Source organism: Aptenodytes forsteri, unplaced genomic scaffold (genome assembly GCF_000699145.1).
Source record: "Aptenodytes forsteri isolate BGI_AS27 unplaced genomic scaffold, ASM69914v1 Scaffold438, whole genome shotgun sequence".
NCBI classification, from domain to species: Eukaryota; Metazoa; Chordata; class Aves; order Sphenisciformes; family Spheniscidae; genus Aptenodytes; species Aptenodytes forsteri.
The window spans coordinates 656212-672152 of record NW_008795673.1 but is presented as its reverse complement, the minus strand read 5'-3'; the positions used below and the strand labels follow the sequence as shown (position 1 = coordinate 672152).

Sequence of the window (15941 nt, the reverse complement as noted above, 5' to 3'; positions counted from 1 at the left end):
TTTGGCCAGTTTGGGTCAGCTGTCCTGGCTGTGCCCCCTCCCAGCTTCTCGCTGGCAGGGCAGGAGAAGCTGAAAAGTCCTTGACTAGTGTAAGCACTGCTGAGCAACAGCTAAACCATCGGTGTGTTCCCAACATTACTCTCATGCTAAATCCAAAACACAGCACTGTACCAGCTACTAGGAAGAAAATTAACCCTATCCCAGCCGAAACCAGGACATAAAGATACAGTGGTGACAGAGATGGTATCAAGAGTCCTTATGTAAATATCGATGGAGTTATTAATTGGAAAGGTCTACCCGCCTGACTTAAGGGGGTTGGCAGCATTTATGCTCCCGGGGCCCAAGCGTGGATGAGAGCGGTTATGTGTCACAGCATAGTGAGGAGGGGCTGATCACAGCCTATGAATTTGAAATGCAGCTGGATTTATTCATTTACTGTGATAAAGATGAGGTGGCAATGCAGACCCCAGCCTAAGGTGGCAGGTCCCTAGGGCCATGTGGTTTTATCTAGAAGGGCAGTGAAAGTAGATCGTAGAGGAGTGTATGCAGGGGACTGTGAGAGACAAAATCCCATTTGATACTCCTTGTACAGAAAACAACACGGGGTCTTTTATGGTAAGAATAATTAAGCAGAATCAAAATTACAAAGGGGTTTTTGACAGCCACTATAACCTGAAAGTTATGTTTTGTGTTATCAGTGCGTTGTGCCAGTGGCTAGTGACACCTTTCAGGGACCACACGCCTCACCACGGGCATATGGAGCAAGAGTGCCAACGCCGCAGCGCTTGTCTGACGTCCTGGCTGCTGCCAGGGTCTGGCAAGCCGGTGCCTAGGTTAGGAGTTACCTCTGAAAAACTCCCTGTGAACGCACTCTGCTATTAAATTAGGAAGAGCTTTGGGAAGGGTGGCTCTGCCACCCTTGACATTTTTCCTGCAGGTGCCATAGAAGACAGTCTGGCACGTTAGGGTCACCTATGATCACATTTTTTATGAGCCTTGTTACTTCCAAGAGCAGAGTATATTTTAGCAGCCTTAAAATGCCAGCACTTAGTATAATGGCTGGGTCATTCTGCAGCTATTGCCAGAAACCTAATTGCCCATTTGGAAGGAAGAAGAGAGATGTGTCATTTTATGGAGGGTTGCAATGTGTGTGATTTTTTTTTTTTTTTTTTTCCCTGCAGGTGAAAAATGATGAGTGTGTTGCTTTGTTAGTGTCATTTGCTGCTTGTGCGTTTAGCATCACTGATTTTATGTATTGTATTCTCTGTTTGAGGAGCTGTTGGCTACGAATAACCAGTAATCTCTTGCTTTTGTCTGATCTCTCTTAATTGTACGTGTACTTCCTTTCCTTCCGTGTGTGTGGTCAGGTGCAGGCTGTGTATGTTAGCGTGGTGTGCATATGCTGTATGCCAGAGGCCTTTTGTACTTTGGGTAAGAGAAAAAAGCGGTCGTGTATGATGTGTCATGGGCTTGTAGTAATTACAAGTCAATAACATGAAATTATTAGTCATGTTTTCTTCTCAGCTGTCAAAGACAGCTCTTGAGTTTCCTGCCTGTCTCTTTGAGAAGTTTACATTTCCTCTGAGTAAGCAAAATACCCACCTTTTCTTAAGCAACTTTAGGTCAGCTTCAGTGACGTGGTATCCAATCTCAGCTGTATTTGCTGCCTGTCTTCAGTGAAGCTGAGCTCAGTCCGCTGCCAACCCTCCAGCTGTGTCAAAGCCTGCAGGCTCCGCTGCAGCTGCATTGAGCTCTGAGCTCAGTCCGCTGCCAAGCTGTGTCAAAGCCTGCAGGCTCCTCCGCTGCAGCTGCGTGCCTGGGCAAACCTGCAGCTGGGGCCAAAGCCCGGACAGGATTACCTCCAGCTGTGTCAAAGCCTGCAGGCTCCTCCGCTGCAGCTGCGTGCCTGGGCAAACCTGCAGCTGGGTCCAAAGCCTGTGGACAGGATTAAGCCCAGTTAGATTAATGTTCTAGTGGAGGAGAAAGTGTAACTGCAGTAATACCAAATTACAAATGTGGAGGTAGATGCAATCCTCGTGCAGCCTGAGGGTGCTAAAATGGCTGGCAGTGCCAGGCCTGTGCTGTAAGCTGTGGTTAATTGACCTGGTCTCCCAGTTTTGCTGCTCTGAACTTTCTAGGTAAGTACTTGCTAACAGCATGACTGTCCTTTTAATGCTGGGGTGACTCCTGCTTAAAAACAAAGTCATCTTAGCATAAAGATTTTAAATTTTCCTTGCAATAACTGTCATCTCTTTGAGGCAGTGAGATAAAAGGTGGATATGCAAAATATCCCAATCAACTGCTCCCTAAATTCTTAAGACCTGACAGCACATCAGTAGCCTTGCTGCAGTTGTGAAGTTACCTGGTTTGGGGTTTCTGTTATTTTAAAATGTAAATAATGGGCATGTTCAATATTAAAAAGCTGCTGCTTGTGAACAGTGATTATAAAACTTCCTAGTGCGGTCACGTTTGTACACCCGTAACTGGGCCGTGACTGGCAGTGCATGGGAGCAAGTCCATCCCATAACAAAGCTGCCGGAGCTCCTGGGGCAAGCTGGGCCCAGGAGCATCGCGTGGTGGCTTCAAATGCACACGTGTGCTTTCCAGATACCCTTATCGCTCCAAAGCAGCATGCCACGTTTCAGCCACTAGGATTGGTGGGGCTTTTTTTGCTTGTTTTCTTTAAATTTAGTAGCTGGAGCACAATTCTGCAGTGGTGGGTGGTGTCAGTGGGAAGTTTCACTTCTCTGGTTTACCAGAAGCTTGAAGGCAGTTCCTTGAGTGGTTTGGGCAGAGATTTCTCAGGGTTAGAGGAGAGATGAAAGATTTTCTGCAGGTGAAATGTCTCTGTGGGAATGGGGGAGGAAGCAGACTGCTTCATGGGTGCTTCTTAAAAATGGAGCATCCCATAGGATGGGAGAAGCGTCTTGCAAGATGCCTGTCCTTGGCAGGCATGGTTTAGCAGTAGCCAGAGAGGCCAAGAGCATCATCTCGTTCTCTTCTCCTGCCTTTTGGCTTAGATGGGAAGAAAACATAGCCACCCCGAAACCTCAGAGAGGCTTATGCCCCGTAATATAATCTATGGTGCACCAGCACGCAGGTTCAGATAGCAGCAAAGAGCCCTCGGTAAGACTGGTGACCGTTTAATGAGCCTGTGTAAATGAAAAGTGCTGTGAGGACATGGAGTGTCCTGACTGCTCAGGAAATGATCTTGACTTAAATGTAATCTCCAGTTGGTCACAGTGAACTTCACTGGTGTAATTGCTGCTAATATACTTCCGCGTGCTGCCTGTGCGGGGATCGGTAATGACAAGGCAGCAACAGAGCAAGAAGCAGGGAAGGAGATGACGCTTTGAGCCTGCTTTTATTTTACTTTTATATACTCATTGTGCCAGATCCTTGTCATGCTTTTTAGCCCTTGCTGTGGTTTGTTGTTTGAATGTCACCGTGCTATTTGAAGTTTAATTGCTCTGCTAGCTGCAAGACCCTGGTTTAATGTGTGTTTTTTGTAAGTTTGCAGAAGGTACAGAGTTGTTGGTGACACTGAGAGTCACTACAAATCATGTAGCTGAGGCAGAAGAAGGAGGAGGAAGCTGCGCTGTGGCACTTCATTCCCCAAAAAGTATTTGCATGAACAGACACAACTTCACAGTCTCCTGGTCCTCGCCTCAGCCTTTTGTGCATGCCAGTGAGTTGATTTGGAGAGGAGAAGTTTGATCTCAGCCGTGAACCAGATAACGTGGAACTTCTTGCAACAAAAGGGAATTGCACAGCAAGTATGTCAGGGCAGTATGTTTCTGACAGTACGCTAAAAAGCTGCCTTGACAGCAAGCCGTGGAAAAGCGAGCCATTAGAAACACGTGGTAATAGTATGGTGTTTGTATAAAAAAGTAAGAATGTAACTGACATCCTGTTGTGCCTGTAGAATTGCAGCTCTCTATGCAGCATCAATAGCTGTGTGTTCTTGTTTGAATAGGAGTGACACTGGCACTGGAGAAGTTGTTAGTGCGTGATGGTCACACTGGGAGGTTTTCCTGAACCTTCCTGTAAATGCTGTTAGTTATATTGCAGAAAAAAGACATGGTATAGAAAGGGCAAGGGCTGTGCATAGGTGTAGTGCATCGTGCCAAAGTTTTCTGGCTCTTTTCCTTCATTCTTTTGTTTATCTTCTCTAAATTGCAGGGCACAAAGGGCTGATGGTTATGTGTTTTCTGGTAGCCAAAATACCATAAAACCTATGCATTTGCTTTAAATGGGGGTGTGGTGGGGGTGGCAGTGTTTTGTTTTTGTTTTCTGTGCTGCTTGGTTATAAAGTGCTGTACTGACATTGTAACACTTATTTCAGACACGGTCATAGGCATTCTCTTTCTAAATCTGATAAGGGCACAGTAACCCGTGAAACCAGCCTGTGCCTGTATCTTAATCTAGGGACTATAGACAAGCAGCTGTGGGGAAAGCTGTGCTCCTGCAAAATCCATTGCTGTCAAGTTGGAAATGATGCCTAAAACAACAGCAAGTCTGGGTTTGTCTATTTGCAGAGGTCTGGGTTAATAGAAAAAGATGTGTTTTATTTGTATGGGTATTTGAGTGTACTTCTGTGGTAAAAATGTACTGCTTTTTGAATGCCCTTTCTCCTCACTCCCGCGTGAAGTGAAGGTAGAAGTCCTTCCCTAAAAACTTCATGGCTCTTTGGCAGAGCTGCTGTTCCTGATGTTCCAGTTCTGTTTCAGTCTGGGCAGTTTCCACTGGGCAAGTTGCTGAATTCTCCTGTTAGACAAAAGGCAGCAATAAACTCTTGGAGGGCTGGGTGATGTTAGGGCCAAATCACTCCAGCTCAGTCAGCCCCCTGCTTTGCCTGGCTGCGTGAGCTTCTCTGCATCCCGTCCCACCCCACCCCATCCCACGCTGTGCTGCAGTCCTCGGGTGCTAAGCAGCAGGCAAAGACCAGCCCTGTGCTGTATACCGGTATCAGTAATGTACATAATTTGAAGCCAAATTTATGTGCTTTTACTGTTCTACATCAGAGAGAACCTCTCTCTATGAAATACATGTTTACATCAAAAAATTTATAAAACACATTAGTTTTAAACTCCATAATCTGACTTCAGAAATGATAGAAAATTTCTCTTCAGTGAATTATCAACTTTAGGACTGTATTTGATTAAATATCCATCAGTGCTTGACATCTAAATAATTTAGAACCTTCTCCCTTTGGAAAGAGAGAGGCAGCACGAGTGACCAGCCAGGAGTTCAGACGTGTGTAATTTTAAGTGGATAGGTCTTTGAAAGCACGTGGCTATGTTGTGTTTCCCTTATAGGTAGTTCAGCTTTCTAAAATTACATGGTGGTGGTAATTTTATTTTAGCTATTTTAACCACTGTTAGGAAAATGAAATTTACAGAATTTAAAAATGGCTTGCTAATTAACTGCTGTGGTTTGTTCTCTGTATTATTTTATCTCTAGATCAGTCGTATTGTCATCGGCTGCAGCACGACATGTATTTTCTTACAAGCAATAGCCGACTGAATGAGCAAGTGGTTGATAAAATTATTCTTCAGCTTAACAGAGTCTACCCTCAAATTCTTACCAATGCGGAAGCAGAAAAGGTAATTTGATGAATTTTACTCTATCTGAATGTTGCATTGTTTTCGTGGATCAGTAGCTCATCTGCCCTCTTCCCGATTTGACTCTTGTGCCACACGCAGCCAATCTTCCTCACCTCTTACTTGCTGACCAGTTGTATCTGGGATCTCATATCAGAGAAGTCACAGGGCTGGCACATTCCCTGTGCCAAGCGGTTATGAGAGAGGGCTCTCTCTTCAGCAGCAGCTTAATGCCGTGGTCTCTGCCATGACATCTGACGCCGTGCGTGCAGAAGCACACTATCTTATAACCACTCTGTGGACAGGATTGCAGCCATCGTGTGACCAAATGCCCTGCGTCCCTGCCTCCTCACATGAGTCGGTGTGGAGTGTCATGTCAGATGATCTGTGCTGCATCCAGCTGTGTCCACAAAATCATCTATATTAGCTTAAACAGTTTTAGTTGCTGATTAATGTGATTAATAACTCATGAGTATTGGTAGAGAAGGGGGGCATTAGTCCCACTTAGAAGTGTGGGAGCTGTGGGAATTGGATGGAGTTAGTATCATCTTCCAGTGGTGCTGCTATGTATGGAGGAAGGCTGCCCTCCCTGGCATGATGCTTTCAAAAATGGGTAGCTGTTTTTAGGGAGAAAGATCTTTTTGTGTGGAGTGAAAGTTGAAGTCAGTTAAAAGCTTCCCAGATCCTACTTATACCAGTTTGTACTTGCCGTCTGCTGACTTCATTATCTGCACAAGGCTTGGGGTTTTGATATATCAGTATTTTAACATTATGAAAAATAAGTCTAATTCTGTCATAATCAAACTCCATGGGGACGAATACTGTTTTGGTGGTGTAGAGCCGTGCTAGATCATCAGCTGAGGCAGTCTAGTCACTCAGTTATGATAAACAGTGTGACATGCACAATTAACGATGATCTCATTCCCTCAACAGCTTCAAAATAAACACAGAAAGAATCTGTGAAACATAATTTGTGACTTCTGCACTTAGCAGACAGAAATGAACTGCTTTCTCATAGGTCCAGGCAAGTTTCTGTCAACTCTATTGAGTGTTTAGGAAGCTTACAATCTCAGCTACATCCGGTAGACCTTGTGGGAATTTTGTCAGAATAAGGAGTGTTGTGTAAGGTATGTTGCATTCCTGTCCCCCTAGAGCAGGAATTGATCCTAACTAAGTGTACTGCAAATGTTATCTGCTGTACTGGTCTGAAATACAGTGCTTTGCTGAGAATGGCTTTGGACGTTTTCCAAAGAAGCTGAAATCAGTTTGATGTGTGTAAGGCTAGGTACGTGTTTTCATTCTCTTTGTATGGTCTCCTAATATTCATCACATTTTGGACTACGGAAAAAAAGTACTTTCTTCTGCAACTGCTTGCCATGCTGCCCCAGTAATGAGAATTTGTACGTGTTGCACTGGGTACGCAGCAGTTAATTGTGCTGGAAACAATGAAACATGTAATCTTGGGATGATGTACGCTCCAATATTGGGACTAATATAAGCAGTATAAAGTACCTTTTTGGGTGATCATTACTAGGCAACTAAGGAAAAACTTGAAAACAAAACTTTATTATATAATAAAGATTTGTTGATATTTTCTGTCAATAGCTGTCAGAATGAAATTGTAGAATAGCAAGTACCATGTTAGTTGGAATGCAGAGAAAACATCAAATGGAGAGTAGCTGTCACTTTATCAGGACAGGAAAAAGAATGAGGGAGGGCGGAGGCAATATGCTCCCCATCAAGCAGTGCTGACCAGATGGAGCTCAGTGTCTTGAAGACTGCTGTGCAATGCATGTCCTTTTTAGGTTCCCCTCATTTTTTTGGCCCATTCTTTTAGCAAATATAAAACAAGCTCTGTATCTTCACTCCCTGGCATACTGTAAAGTGATGTAGAATTGATCTCCAGCTGGTGTAATCTCTCTTCTGATGAGTGCTTTTCTCTTACAGTTCAGGAATCCAAAGGCATCACTCCATACCAGACTTTCGGATCTGATAAAGCACCTTCAAAAGAAAGGAGACAGACACTGTCAAGAGTTTTACAGGGCTCTACAGATCAATGCTGAACAGCTGTATAATGACCTGCCAAGCAGGAAAATCTTGAGTAAGTTGATTTGTAAGTTGATTGAGTTGTGGATTTCCTCATCAGTGTATTACAAAACCTCGTTCAGATGAGGTTTAGGTTATTTAAATAATTTTGGGGGTATACATTAATTCCTTCTGACTGGAATTTTCCAAAAGCTGTAAGGGGATTTGACTGCATGGTTTTTATTGTTTGTTGACTAGTGTGGGCAGTCTAAAACTCTTTGATTGTTTTGAAATACAAAATATGTCTTCAAAACAGTTTAAGTGCAACATGTAAGACAGTGATATAACTTGTATGAAGTACAATTTCTCTTTTCATAACCATTGCTTCTTAATGGCTTGTTTATTTCCTCTGTGTTTATTCTGACTTGCAGCACGTAAGAACATTACAAACCTCAAATTTGTTAAGCTCAAAACTCTGGTGGCCCAGAAGCTTGGCTTTCCTTCAATCCGTAAATCTCCTAGTTGTGTCTAGTTTAACGTGAAACAAACATTCATAGGCCCTTGCAATGATGAACTGTGATATTAATCACTTAGGGCTTGTTTTGTGCAGCTGGCAGGCCTGACTGATGTCCGTAAAGCTGCCCCCCAAATATACATGTACGTACTTCAGAAGGACTGAGGCTCAAATAGATTTGATTCTGTACCGCAAAGGAGCTCATTTCTTTAAGGAAAAGTATCAAGCCTGACTTGCCAACCTGGGGTAATGCTTGCTATGTGTTGGTGTTTCTCCCCCCGCCCCCTACCTAACGAACTGGAGAAAAGAACCATGTTCCAAATGGATGGGAAATACGTTCAGGCATCCCGCGTACTGAAATGACTGAGGAGCTCGAGGGAGAGCTCCCACATTTAAGTTAATGAAGCTGCAAAGGGATTGCAGTTTAAGAAATCCTTATAAAGTATCTAACAACACTAATGCTTGACCAGTCAATTGATTTCTAGTTATAAGAAACTCCACAGTTAGGTGCCAGGGGAAATTTTAGACATGTGGGTCAAACTCCAGTGACATTCAAACCGTTACACCAAAAGTCCATAGGTTTAAAAAAACAATTAGACCTCTCTTATTTCTGGAGTGAAAATGGCACATAAAATTGTAATTACCTTTGAAGATACTGAGTTGTCTAGCTTTGTTTTGCCTTTCATTTTGAAGGAAAAGCTTTGTATCTACCCAGCACAAATATGTACCAGTGGAAGACTGCACCATTTTCCTGCCTGCACAGGGAGGCTGCAAAGTTACCCCAGGTCTTCATGTCCCATACCCGAACCCTCTTGAACTGGGAAACTCTGGGCCCATCCCTGCCTCAGAATCTCAGATGAGCTTTGATTCAGCCTTGCAGCAGCTTTAAGGCAGTGCTTTTGATCTAATACTCACCTTGCAGAAGTCATGCCCTTTGAGGGAACAGGCTCTTAAATCAAATAGTCTTGGATCAATCATTTTTACTTGGGTGGAGCTCAAGAGCAACAGGTTTTTCTGCCAGGCTGACTAGAAGGCAGTAGACAGCCTATATTAATTAAGAGCAACTTAAGAAGTCTTAGTGTAGTCACTAAGTGTATACACTAAGAATAAAATTTCAAGAGTGTATTGATGGTTCGAGAGTTTAAGCTCTGTTAATGTTCAATAACACTTACCTTCTACAAGCCGTTTCTGAAAATGTGTCTTAATGCGTGTACACAGTAGCCAAGGACTGACTTAGATCCCATATAGACAGTCTGAGTTCAGCTGGGTACTAGAAATAGCATACCTGTGACCAAGTTCATCCGTACGCGTAAAACTCACATTGGAAGTTGTGCAGATGTTGCGAAGATGAACTCTCAACACTGCCTCATGCTGTTGGCACGCCTGGACAAACCAGCTGAAAGGAAACTTGCATAGGGTGCCTGCGTGATGTTTTCACTTTTATCTAGAGCATAAACGTGCTCGTCCTTGCACCTGATTTACATGCTTACTTCTGAGAGCTTTTACTCAGGTAGCCACGTGGGTAGGCAGGGTTAGGGCTTCTCATGTTCAGACTGCGCATAACAAGCACATGTGCTAGAAGTGCTTCACAGAAAAAATAGAGCTGTTTGTGGTGCCCCAAAACTGTTTTGCTGCTGTTGCATTATGCAAAGGGACTCCAGTAACCATCATAAATCATTAAATTCTCTGTATCTCTTATGTTACCATCCTCAGAACAATGAGAATAATTTAAATAACTGAGTTAAAATACTACTCCATGGTGAGATTCTGCAGTTTCCTTATATTGACCTGAGAAGGAAATAATGAGATAATTGTGTTTGCTGCTTCTTATGAGTTCTGTAACTAAAACAAATGTCTGCATTCTGGATTGAATGGTTGATAAACATCTGTGCAGCATTTTAAGCTAAAACTGCAAACAATTTTATTCTTCAGGAAAAGCTCCCTTTTCAATATGAGGTGTTATTTCTCATTTAAGTGAACTTGAACATTTTGAATATTAAAGGCATTATCCTTCCAACCTCTAACATGTACAATTTTTATGTTACTCAAATGTTACTCACAGTAGTAGTTGTTAAATTTGTCAAATTTAGCACAGAGCATTTACAGAATTGACACTAGAATTTGTAAATGTGAGGAAAAAAGGGAATCCCTACCACTGGGACTTTGTTCTAAATGCAGATTGAACTGAAACAAGCAGCATTATAAACAACTGGAGAAATTATCGGTGAGGACACTGATGAACTATGGCCAGGACAGAGTTCTGTAACGTTTTCTACAGAGGAAATCCTTTCAAAGATCTCTTTCTCATTTTTAAAACAACTTTAAAATTTGTGCTAGAACAAAATTTCTTTGCCTCAAGTATAATATTGCAAGTGAAATGTTCAGTAATGTCTCAGAATTCCCACTAGAGGGTGGGTAAGGCACGTGGCATGGGCAGCTTCAGAGCTATTGAAGCCAAACGGGATCTTCCAAGTGACTCAGAAGATGTTTTTATTTCTCTCAACGCTGACACAGGCTAGAAAGGTAAAGGATCAGATCAGCCCCGCGCAGCGATAGCCTGACAAAAGTGCAGAGATTTGACTGTGCTCTTCCTGTGAAGTGTGAGGATTTCTTAGCTAGAGGGAAGGAGGACATCCCTCAAAACAGGCAGGCTATGTAAGATCGCCGTTGACACAGAGTGCGCCATGGAGGCTTTGCGGCAATCCTTTCTGCTTCAGTGACTCTCAGGCTTTGCAGCAAAGCGCTTCAGATGTTTCTGTTCTGCTTGAATGCCATGCCCTGTCACCCCACCGAGAAGGACGTATTTAGCATGGGAGACCGGTGTTCACCGACTGTTCACTGTGGGCTGACAGCGGGTCCCCTTTGCTGACTTGGTGTACAGGGCGGTTTTCCAAGGCACCTCACCTAGCTCCAGATTGTCACCGAGAAGAAGGAAATCAGATGAAACCAAACAGTCTCAAATTCTTCCCTACTGACAGCCAAATTTGGAGCTCTCCCACCGAGAAGGACGTATTTAGCATGGGAGACCGGTGTTCACCGACTGTTCACTGTGGGCTGACAGCGGGTCCCCTTTGCTGAGGTGGTGTACAGGGCGGTTTTCCAAGGCACCTCTAGCTCCAGATTCTCACCGAGAAGAAGGAAATCAGATGAAACCAAACAGTCTCAAATTCTTCCCTACTGACAGAAATTTGGAGAGCTCTCACTTTTTTCCCTTTTTTTTTTTTTTTTTTTTTAACCCTCTTGACCACAAAGAGGTTTGGCCAAATAAGTTGTTTTGCAGATTCATGATGCATTAAAGGAAATTCGTTCCTCTGCCATTTATGGTGACAGTGGTGTTCTTTGGTGTTGTACACATGTTCTGCAGACAACGTTATCTCCACATCTGTATGGCAAAGGCACCTCTAAAAGAGCTGCAGGTCTTTCTGCCCAAAGCAGGAACTGCTTTATTGCTGCTAACTACTGAACACCTTGTCTTAAGGTCAACCTCCTTTTCTACTAGAATTTGCAGAAAGCTAGAGGCAAAAATTATTTGCGCCAAATGTTAGCATGTAGTACCTACAGACTTCCAAAGAAGCTGTACGTGTCTTTAGCTGAGACCAGGATTTAGATAGAACAAACTGCTTGGCGCAGATTATTAAGTGCTTCATCTGCCAGATACGTTAATGCCCAGAGATTTACTCAAGAACAGAAGGAATGGTGATGAATTAAATTATAGGGGTGTTTTCAGATTAGCACATATATTAACAAATAGTTTGTATATATTACAATGAAAATTTCTGGCATTATGGAAGGATTAGTTCTTGCTTTCCTCACTTGGGAAACAAGTGTAATGTTATTTATGTGGTGAGTGCTTAACCAGATCAGAGGTGTTGCTGCAGCTATTTCTAGTTGCATTCAAATGACACTGTGCCTATGTCTTTTGATCAACATATATCCGGATTTAACTATAGCGATGATTTACCTTTGGAGGGGTTAATATTTTATGTCAAAATTGGATATTTTTCTGAAATGTGGTGTTTTGCACAATTTTGCATGTGCTGATTATGTTTGTTGGCTTGAGCTGAGTACTAACTTTTCATGTGTTGCTTTTATTTCTAGAAACCACAGATTCCACAGAGATAGACACTGACAAGGAGAAATATATGCTAAATGACAGGGGTAAATAAATGCATACAGTGTCACCGGATGGAATGGCTTTTCAGATTATGATGCAATTTATTTTATCATGTAATTTGCATTTCATGTAACAACCAATTTGTTTTATGATGTCTTTACTGTCACAAGTTAAGTGGAATTAATGGAGGAAAACATACTGAGCTGCTGTGGAGGAAACCAGTGCCAGGAAATTCAAGAGACTGTAGAGTTTAATCAATATTTACAATGGTATTTTTACTTACACAGTTATAGCTAAACTCTTCATTTCCTATGATTTCTTCAATGCTTGAATAGTAAGGTCTATTCAGCTGCTGCTGCTGTCATTTTGCATAAGGCCATCAATAATTTTTTTTACACAACTTTCAAATTTTTTCAGTTTTTTCAAGCTTTCAGTTTAAGTACAAATCATTTGAAAACACAGACAGAAAGAAAGAGGACCAAGGGTGAACTTAAATATATTCTCCTTAGGAAAAAGTTGGTTTTTTTCCCCTTCCTCTGTTCAGTGCCTCGATTAGAGGCAAATATTTTATTCGCTGAAAGATATTTTGAAAATGAATTGAAGATCGGAAAGAAAGCTGAAGAATTTTCAAAATTTATAATGAACTCTTTCATCATTTAAGTTTAATTGATATCTTATTTAGAAATTTGGATACAACTGTGGGAGAATAAGAGCACCTTCTATGAACTGTGCCTTTTTGCCAGTTTTCCCCTGAGAGAAAACCGAAACGAGGGGCAGGAACACAGTTTAACTCAATGCGTATTTTTGCCTGGGTTGTTGTTACTTTGAACACTGAACCGAATTGTTATTCAGATTTTTCACATCGCTGCTGCTGACTGCAGCATAACAGTACAGGAAGAACAGAGAAAAGTGTTTGGAAATAAGAAAATTAAGCACTCTCTGTTCTTACTCATGCTGGTGAAGGAGCTGGCCGCAGACTGGAGATTGTCCGGCTGCTAGCCACCCTCGTTGGGAGATTACATCGAAGGAGCAACCAAGTCCTTGCTCCTTTGCTGTTTCTCCAGCGTCCTCGTCCGTGTGGTCAGCTCCACTAATTTCTTAGTCTGCAGTACATTTGTCCTTAAATTGACAGGTGCAGTTTAATTGTAGCTATAGTCATAGCGAAGTAGTAAATACAAATAGAATATTAGATAATAAAGAAGCAGATATAAATCTTTATGAGGTTTTGTCTGTGGATAAGTATGAATTAGAAAGGTTTTATCGAACATCAATACTGAACATCAGCGTTAAACTGCATGTAATTCCAGGCAGGCACATGAAGGAAATGTTTCCAGTGGGAGATGTATCTTAGGTGTGCGTGTGGCTCTGCATTTCAGCTTCCAGCAGAACTGTAAACAGGAACAAGAATATTTGCTCTTGTCATGAAAGTGGAATTTGTGGAACATCTGTGGGGAAAAAACAAAACCCTAAAAATCTGCTTCTAAGGGGCTGCAGTCTCATATGACGTACTCTTACCCACAGGCAGTGCACTGGCCCCGTGGGGGCTATTTACAGAGTAAAATGCCACACTGTGGTGAGGTCCCGGTAGGCTGGTTAGTATTTTGTTATAGGGTTTAAAGGGGTTTTTGCACAAAGTTTTAGAGTCAGAAAACATCTAAGGAAGCTTTCACTTAAATTTCATAGGATATAACTAGATGAACAGAGGCGAACAGTGAATGGTGTCAAAGCAACTGTAGTAAAAATTAATTACAGTATTGTAAATGTGCTTCATAGTACATTAGCTACAGAACATACATAATTGTGAATGTGTTAGCTTCATTTGAATACACTTAATTATGCATATTAATAGCAATTGATGATTTATGAACTGAGCTAAACTTCCACTGCTCTCTTCTGTCTTAATGTGTTTCCTTTTTCATTTTCTTTAGGTCCAGTGTTTTTCCTCGCTTGTTTTAGCGTTGCTGCAGGATTTGCATTATTTTGGTATTGCTGTAACTCAGGTAATCTACTCCGGTGTTTATTCTCTTGGTTGCCTTACTTCAGCACGGGGCGGGAGAGCAGCGTGCCTCTTGATCTAACATGGCTTACTTAATAGAGCGGGTCAAGGTGTCATCATTCATTAATGAGGTTAGGATACAAATTGCGCTTCAGACATGCCGAGATGTAAATAATGGATCGTTTGCCTACAGCGGAAGCCACAAACAGGGGCTCTTTTTAAAGACAGTAGTCATGTGAGCCCCTGTTGCTATAGCAATGGGTCGTGATTCCCAGCAGTCATGAGACAGACCCAAACCTTCTGGCTTCCGCATCCCTCGGGAGCTGGTTGAAGCGTGACCAGTGCCAGGGCTGGAGGCCACTGGCTCGATTTGCTGAGCCCGAGCAGGTACAACCGTTGCCCCTGTTGCTGGCTCTGGGTGTTAGCTCTCCCTGTCGGCTGAAAGTCGCCGGCTTCACAGCAGCCAGCAGAGCAGAGCTCCCGCTCCTCTTCACGTTCCTACCTTCCACTCGCCCAACGTTGCTGTGAGAGCGGCAGCTCTTAGCAGAAAGTGTGTTGATGCATCCACATGGATCAACTTCAGCGAAGCAGAGAGTCAGTGCTAGTGGGAGAGATCCAGGGGGAGAGAGTAGCTGATTCAGAGGTGTCACTTTCTCTCGAGTCTTCGCATGGTGCTGTGGGACGTGCCAGTCTTCACGCGGTAGATGGGGAGCAGAATCCAAACTCCATTTTGGTTTAGTGCCTTCTGCTCCTCATACCCCGGTCACAGCAGTTACAGTTGGACATTGTTCTTTACTATTTTTTTCCCAGAGCTGTAGGCTACAGTAGCACCAGTTCGTGGACATTTCAGGTGATGTGGGAGTCTGGGCTGTGTTACCCTTCACTCCCAGATCAGAGTCCCTCAGCTGCACTGTCCATGGAGTCAGGGTTTAAGGCTAAAAGGGAACCAATAGACCTTCAAGGCTAATCCGTGTGTTTCCTTAGCTGCCGTCACTTCCCTTCAGCAGGTTCAGTCACCAGCATTTAATAGAAGCATTTTCAGAAAAGCATTCAGGGACTGATACCAAAAAAACAGAGAATCCGTCACTTCCCTTGATCCCAGTTAATTTTCCATAGCATTAGAAGTGTGTGTCTTAGTTGGAACTGGTTTCAGCTCCAGCCTATCATTTTTGTTAAGCCTTTCTCTACCAGATTGCAGAGCCCCTTTAGCCCCTTGTTTCTGTGTCAGCTGACACTTCATATTTTCTCCCTGTGGAGGTCCTTGTGCCTCAAGTCAGCTCTCCGTCTTTATTTTTGCTAAAATTACCAACTAATCTCTCCAAGCCTTTTGTTCCAAGGCTCTTGTCCTGGTTTCGGCAGGGATAGAGTTAATTTCCTTCCTAGTAGCTGGTACAGTGCTGTGTTTTGGATTTAGGATGAGAACAAAGTTGATAACACACCGATGTTTTAGTTGTTGCTAGGTAATGCTTACACGAGCCAAGGACTTTTCAGCTTCCCATGCTCTACTGACTGAGAAGGCTGCAGGTGCATGAGAAGCTGGGAGGGGGCACAGCCAAACTGGCCAAAGGGACATTCCATACCATGGGACGTCATGCTCAGTACATATTCTGGGGAAAGCTGGCCGGGGGGGCCGCTGCTCGGGGACTGGCTGGGCATCAGTTTGCGAGTGGTGAGCAATTGCACTGTGCA

General features: G+C 43.0%; 1 protein-coding gene across 7 annotated transcripts in view; it reads left to right on the top strand.

Moving 5' to 3' along the window:
• CARD19 (caspase recruitment domain family member 19) overlaps positions 1–15941 on the top strand; it is a 23734-nt gene that overhangs the window by 6141 nt on the left and 1652 nt on the right. The window contains exons 1-6 of one of the 7 annotated variants that reach the window (XM_019472938.1): positions 1898–2138; positions 3514–3776; positions 5464–5606; positions 7551–7704; positions 12241–12300; positions 14185–14256. In XM_019472938.1, the coding sequence (XP_019328483.1) occupies positions 5496–5606; positions 7551–7704; positions 12241–12300; positions 14185–14256 (397 nt within the window). In that variant the 5' untranslated portion in view covers positions 1898–2138; positions 3514–3776; positions 5464–5495. Of the gene's footprint in view, positions 1–1897; positions 2139–2696; positions 2837–3513; positions 3777–3840; positions 3891–5463; positions 5607–7550; positions 7705–12240; positions 12301–14184; positions 14257–15941 lie in introns of those variants that run through there. The other 6 variants (XM_019472941.1, XM_019472939.1, XM_019472940.1 and 3 more) reach the window with 6 other exon arrangements.